The sequence below is a fragment of the Arachis hypogaea genome, chromosome 3 (assembly GCF_003086295.3).
Source record: "Arachis hypogaea cultivar Tifrunner chromosome 3, arahy.Tifrunner.gnm2.J5K5, whole genome shotgun sequence".
Lineage (NCBI taxonomy): Eukaryota > Viridiplantae > Streptophyta > Magnoliopsida > Fabales > Fabaceae > Arachis > Arachis hypogaea.
Window position 1 is genome coordinate 23009457 of NC_092038.1, and position 7521 is coordinate 23016977.

The 7521-nt window shown below is 35.1% G+C and overlaps 1 protein-coding gene across 1 annotated transcript; it reads left to right on the plus strand.

Moving 5' to 3' along the window:
* Positions 1-5888: 5888 nt before the first annotated feature.
* On the plus strand, positions 5889-7170 carry LOC112789870 (PLASMODESMATA CALLOSE-BINDING PROTEIN 5). The gene is made up of 3 exons (XM_025831968.3): positions 5889-6459; positions 6688-6715; positions 6809-7170. The coding sequence occupies exons 1-3, from the start codon at positions 6093-6095 to the stop codon at positions 6987-6989; spliced, it is 576 nt and encodes a 191-aa protein (XP_025687753.1). The 5' UTR covers positions 5889-6092; the 3' UTR covers positions 6990-7170.
* The last annotated feature ends 351 nt before the right edge of the window (positions 7171-7521 follow it).

Genomic DNA, 7521 nt, shown 5'->3' on the forward strand with positions numbered 1-7521 from the left:
ATAATAAATTCAGTTTTATTTACTTGAACCGAGAATTTATGATTTTAAGAGTTTCAATGAATTTTAAGGAATTTATATAAGTTGACCTTCCCTAAAGACTTGGGACTCTGGCGAGAAACTTTTGCTATAAAATCCCATTGTTGGATGGGTGATTTTGAATGTTCCCAAAATGAATCTTTAACTTTCCATGGTTTTGGAAGTTTTGGAAAGAGAATGCCGAGAGTGGCTTTGTTTTAAAAAGGAAACTCACTTTTAGAAAATTTGGCTTATGAGCCTGAGATGATTTGAGAAATGAGATCTTTAAAGCCAAGGCTGAAAAGAGTTGAAATTTGATTTCAAAATGAAATGGCTTGAGAAAAGTGATTTATGGCTTAAATGCCAGTTTTATGAATTTGATGATGTTGAATGGTGGAAGTGCTGTTTTGTTATGGGCCGGAATGGCTATGTATGATTATGAATATTGGCTGGTTCTGGATTGAACCGTGAGCCGGAATGGCTATGTATGATATTGATTTATGGCTGATTGCCGAATGAGTTATGGGCCGTATGGCTACCTATGAAATTTTGAATTTAAGCCGGATGGCTGAGATAGATATTGATCCATGGCTGGGACTGAATGAATATATGCTTGAGATACCTGGGCAGTAGCAAGGGTTGTGGTTCATCCCACTTGCTCCAGGTCAGAGACTGTGACGCCTGGGTAGTAGCGGTAGTAGTGGTGAATCCACTCGCTCCAGGTTGAGCTTTTAAACACCCGCCTGGGTAGTAGCCGCAGTAGTGGTTATTCCACTGGCTCTGGGTTGAGCGGGTAATAGCAAGGGGGTTGTAGCTCAAACTTACTTGCTCCGCGATGGGTGTTTCTGTCCATGGTTAGCTACCAGGACGTGTCGGGTTGGCTATATAACCGACAGATGATATCATCAGCCACTAGGGATAGGCATGCATCATATGCATCTATGTGACATTATTTGGGTGTGCATATTGTACTTGGTTTGCCTATGTGATTACTTGTGATTACCTGCTACTTGTTCTACTTGCTGTAACTGCTTGTTTGTGCTTGAACTTCCTATATATGTTTGCAACTGGGACTCTGTTGGTTTGTGGTGATTGGTGGTTGGATTGGATTGTTTGGGCCTAGGGCCGTGGTTGAATTGAGATGGACCAATGGTTGATTCTGGTTTTATGTTTCTGGTTTGGAAAACTATGAAAGGCTATTTTGGTTTAGTATAGATAAACCTTTTTGAAAGGCTTTGATGTTTTGAGAATTGAACGGTTCCTCTTTCAGAAAAGATTTCCGACTTTACTTTTATTGTAAACTGTTGTTTTTGAAAAGAGGCATAAGACGGTTATTAATCACTGGTACGGTGTATCTTCATGTATCCTATTACAGTAATTCCCAAAAACCCTCTACTGAGAACCCTTTCGAGGATGATGTTCTCACCCCCCTCCATTTTTCCCCTTTCAGGATATGGGTGCAGAAGTCACGAAGAGTTTATTTATTTGTTATTGAGATGCTCTGTATTGCTTTAGATTATTATTTTTGTACCCTCACCTTTATCTTAATATATTCTGTAAGAGGGATAGGAATTGTATTGGGTAATGTTTGTAATATTATATATATAGGGATGTACTCTTTGAGTTTTTGTAAGTTGTATGGTATGCATGGATGTACGTTGTATAGCAAAAGTATTTTTTTTGGGAGCGGTTTTGCGGTTTCAAGTTTTTAAACAGGCTCATATTTTAGTATTAAATAGTATAAGTGTCGTCGTAATGTCCGAGCTATCAGAGTCGCGCAGCCGGAAGCGTGAGCTTTGGTAGTTAGGGTGTTACAGGTAAAAATGGGGTGGGTTAGAGTTTAATTTTTACTATCCGTGAATAGAAGTGAGACAGATTCTATGCAGATTATCGTAAGGTGGAATGGAATCGAATAGGACAAAAATCCGTCGCTACCCACCTTATTGCCACCCTTAATGTCATCTACAAGTAACTAATTAAAAAAATTAATGTAAAATTCTTTTTATATCTTTTATAGGTATTTTAAAACATACATTTCAATAACTAAAATACTAAATAAATTACATATATAATTTTTGAGAATCATCTTGAATACTAACGATTTTTTATAATTTGTTTAAAAGATAAATATTTTCTCATAATTTAAAATTTTTTAATCAATCCTAATCATTCGAGTAATTAATTTATGCGGTTCCTGTAACAGTGACCTATCAATACATCAGAATTGCTTAGACTAATAATAAGAATTGCTTAAACTAATTATTCAAATAATTTGAGACTGATTACGAATTTTAAAAGGATTAAAAAATACTTTACCATCATTTTTAGTATAAAATGAGGATGATGTTGTGATAAGTACGAAGGATGTGGATGCCCATTAATATTATGGGTGACTTAGTTTTTTCATGAAAGAATATTTATGTTACCAAGAAAGAATTTACCTTTAATAAAGGTTGAAAATATGAACCCTATTCATATATAAACAGGGAGTATGGTACGATACAATACACACAACAATAGCAATTAATAACAATATTCTCTCTCTTTGTACTCTTTTCTCTCTTTATATATATATAAATCACTTTTATTATATCAAGATAATTATATTGATGAACATTAATACTAAGGTTTTATATTTCTCTATCTTATATTTATATCTTTCTTATTTATTTATTTTACAACACATATCAGCACGAGACTCTAATCAAAATTTTAGGAAGACTCAGGTAATAAATTTTCATTATGTCGAAACTCTCTCATCTTGAATTCAATACTCTTGATATATCTGGAAACAATTCTGTATCATGGATATTAGATGTTGAAATCCATGTTGATTCAATAGATCTTGGAGATATCATTAAGGCTGAAAATAATGCATCCCAGAAGGATAAAGCCAAAGTCATGATTTTTCTTCGTCGTCATCTTGACGAAGGATTGAAAAATGAATATCTCATATTAAAAGATCCTACAGATTTTTGGAAAGACCTTAAAAAAGGTATAATCATCAAAAGATTATACGTTTGCAAAGAATAGAAAATGAATTGCCTGATGCATTTTTCGATACAAAGAGGATAAGCAAATCTTATATACCAGCGAAAAATGTCCCAATTCAAATTGATGTCCCAGTTGGACAAATTGCCACCGAAGTAAATACACGGCAGAAGTGTGGCAGGCCTGTCGATTCCAAAGAGAAAAATTCTCGAAAGCGAAAAGAGGTAAATACTATTCCTATTGAAAAAGACATAGTAAAGACACCTGCAGTTGTCCAAAATTCTGATATAGTTTTAACGCCAGAAGACGTTCAGGTAGGGGTGTTCAAAACCGATCCGGACTGAACAAAACCGATTAACCGAACCAAAAAACCGAAAACCGAATAAACTGACAACCGAAAAAACCGAAAAAATCATATTTTGCTATTTTTTATGCGGTTCGGTTTGGTTTTCGGTTCTCGATAAATTATGTCTTTATAGGAGAGAAATGGGACCGAAGTAAGACAGTTGTCAATGAAATATTTGCATATAATGTGGCATTAAATATCATGCATGAAAGTAAGGATCTTGAGCCAAGATCAGTCGAAAAATGTCGACAAAAGAATGATTGGGCAAAATGGAAAGAAGTCATGAAGGTTGAGTTAGACTCACTTGCAAAATGTGAAGTCTTTGGACCTGTAGTCCATATACCAGAAGACGTAAAACCTGTTGGATACCGATGGGTATTTGTGAGAAAACAAAATGAGAAAAATGAAGTTGTACGCTACAAAGCTCGACTTGTAGCACAAGGTTTTTTACAAAGGTCTGGTATAGTTTATGAAGAAACATATTCTCCTGTAGTGGATGCAATAACATTGCATTATTTGGTCAGTTTATCTGCATATCATAAATTACATATGCATTTAATGGATGTGGTAACAGCCTACTTATACGGCTCATTAGATCGTGATATCTATATGAAAGTCCCTGAAGGATTAAAGATATCTAAACCATCCAATGAATATTCACAGGGGTTATACTCAATCAAATTGCAAAGATCTTTATACGGTCTAAAACAATCTGGATGAATGTGGTATAATCATCTAAAATAATCTGCAAGAATGATGATATCTGTCCATGTGTTTTCATAAAGAAATCTACATTTGGATTAATTATAATTGCTGTGTACGTTGATGATTTAAATATCATTGGGACTCTTGAAGAGATTCTAACAATTATAAAAACTCTAAAAGAAGAGCTTGAGATGAAAGATCTTGGAAAGACTAAATTTTGTCTCGGCCTGCAGATCGAACATACAAAAAAAGGGATATTTATTCATCAAACAACATATACAGAAAAGATCTTGAAGAGATTTTATATAGATAAGTCACATCCATTAATTACCCCAATGATTGAAAGATCTTTGGATGTGGAAAAGGATCAATTCCGTCCTAAAGAAGAAAATAAAGATATCCTTAGTCCTGAAATACCATATCTTAGTGCCATTAGAGCACTAATGTATCTTGCTAATAATACACGACTCGATATATCATTTGCTATGAACTTATTAGCAAGGTATAGTTCCTTTCCAACCAAAAGACATTAGAGTGGAATCAAACAAATCTTTCGATATCTTCATGGAACGGTTGATATGAGATTGTTTTAGTCTCTATGGATCCAAGTCACAATTAGTTAGCTATGCAGATGCTGGATACTTGTCTGATCCACATAAAGGGATATCTCAAACAAGATATCTATTCACATATGGTGGTACAGCTATATCATGGAGGTCCACGAAATAGACAATTGCAGCAACATTCTCTAATCATGCTGAAATACTAGCGATTCATGAAGTAAGTAGCTAGTATTTTTGGCTCAAGAGTTTGATCCAATATATTCTGTCATCATGTGGACTAATTGATCATAAGATAGCTCCAACTGTCTTGTTTGAATATAATACAGCATGCATTGCTCAACTTAAAGGCGGATACATCAAAGGTGATAAAACAAAGCATATTTCTCCCAAATTCTTCTTCACTCATGATCTTCAAAATCAAGGGACAATTGATGTCCAACAGATCCGCTCAAGTGACAATCTAGCAGATTTATTCACAAAGTCACTCCCAAAATCCTCCTTTTAAAGATTGGTACATGAGACTGGGATATACCGATTTCGAGACACTAAATGATGTCGACAAGAGAGGAAGACTGTACTCTTCTTTCCTTGGTAAGGTTTTTTCCTATTAGATTTTTCTTGACAAGATTTTTAATGAGACAGTCCACATCACAAAGGATTTTGTACTCTTTTTCCTTCACTAAAGTTTTTTCCATTGGGTATTTCTTTAATAAGGTTTTAACGAGATATAATCTTAAATGGTCATCTAAGGGGGAATGTTGTGATAAGCACGAAGGATATAGATGCCCATTAATATCATGGGTTACTCAGTTTTTCCATGAAAGAATATTCATGTTACCAAAAAAGAATTTACATTTAATAAAGGTTGAACCCTATTCATGTATAAATAGGGAGTATGGTACGAGATAATACACACAGTAATAACAATCAATAACAATATTTTTTCTTTATACTCTTTTCTCTCTTTATATACAATACTATATATATTTTTTGGTGAATATTAATACTAAAATTTTATAATTTTTTATCTTATATTTATATCTTATTTATTTATTTTACAAAAGATGAGGATTTGAGCTTCCTTTGTTCTAACATCCAAGAATTTAAGTAAAGAATACTTAGTTTCAAAATTTATTAAGTCAATTAACCGAAAGAAAGACAGAATATACAAGGATAGTATAGTATTAGCAGAAAAGAGAGTGCAAAAAAGACAACCATTCAGTGGTTCCGGTCACTGTTACAAAAAGCACCCTTCACACTCTCAACTTGTCTTCAAACACAGTCACCAACAACAGCACCAATAATCACTTCTATTTCTTTCTCTCTGTCTCCTCGATTTCCCTCCAGAACACCGCAATAACGGTCATATTTCCCGATAAAAAAGGAAAACTACCTCAAACCAGCAGTACCAATCTCAAAACCGATTTCACATCTTTCTTCTTCGCCATCTGATCTCAAACCACGTGTAAAACATGCACAGACCAAAAAGCTTCTTCGTCTTTTCGCCCTACTTTCACCGACTCATTCTCCTCCTCTTCCTTCTCACACTCACCCCGTCTTGTGGCGCTTCTGGCGGCGGCGGGGGCATTCCGCCGCAGGAGCTCTGGTGCGTGGCGAAAAACAACGCGGAGGACTCGGATCTGACGACGGCGCTGAATTGGGCCTGTGGGCCTGGTGGGGCCGACTGCAGCCCAATCCAAAATGGAGGACCATGCTACGACCCAAGCAATACTCCGCTTATGGCTTCCTATGCTTTCAACGATTACTTCCTGAAGCATGGCTTGACCGATGATAGCTGCAGTTTCAGTAACACCGCTGCTGTTACTTCTTTGAACCCTAGTCAGTAAATAAAACCCCTCATTTATTTTTTTTTCTCCTATTTTTATCTTACTTTTTTGGATCAGAACTTCATGCAAGGTAGATTTGGTTCCATTCGTTAGTGTGAATTCAGCTTATTTTGTTTTTAATTTGCTTAGAGTAAGATAAGATTAAATTAAGTTAATGCCGAAATTTAAGGGAAAAAATTATGAGTGAAGACTTATGCGTTAATGGTTTTTGATTTTTCAGGTAATGATAAATGCAAGTTTCCTTCCAGGTGAAAACTGCTTTCTTTCTGCCTTTTTTCTTTTTAACATTAATTTTGTTAAAGGGAAATTAACCATTTTTTTTAAACACATTATACATGCAGTTTGAGTGTGAGCAATGGAGGTGTTACCGGAACAATGTCGTCGACGTCATCGTCGTCATCATCATCAGTGGGATTGGAACCCAGTGAGGATATGAGTGGAGGCAGCAAAGTTTCTTTGAGGTGGTGGTTTTGGCTTTTGAGTATATCACATTTGCTGCTCATGGTTTCAGTTTTTGGATAGTAAGAAGTAAAACTATTTTTAGTAGCCCCTTGAATTGGGAAAGGAATATGGCAAAACATAAAGATGTTTCCCCTTCCCTGTTCACTTTCACATAGCTTAGGCAATTTCTAAGAATATTAACTAATATGCGTTTACTATGACAGATTAAGGTTAATGAAATATATATTTCTGTTCCTGCCTATCATATCATCTTTTGTCTCTTCACACAAAATTCTGAAAACAAAAGCAAAATTCAATCCGTTTTGGTCACATATTCGTTTTTCACTTGAATGTGATTCAGAATAATCTTGATGTGTGTTCATTCTTAATTGCTTCTTGATAAAAAAGAAAGGGATCGAGTCAATTCTTCTCTATTTAACAATCGTTTGAGAAAAAGAACTTTCATCCCAAGTCCCCTCAAATTGAGAGTTCTGGTGGAATGGGATTGAATCATTTCCATCCTAAACATTCTATACATGAGTCTGTGCTAATGTAACGTGTGATAATGCTCTAAAGTATCTTGGGGAAGATATATATGATAGCTATCAGCACC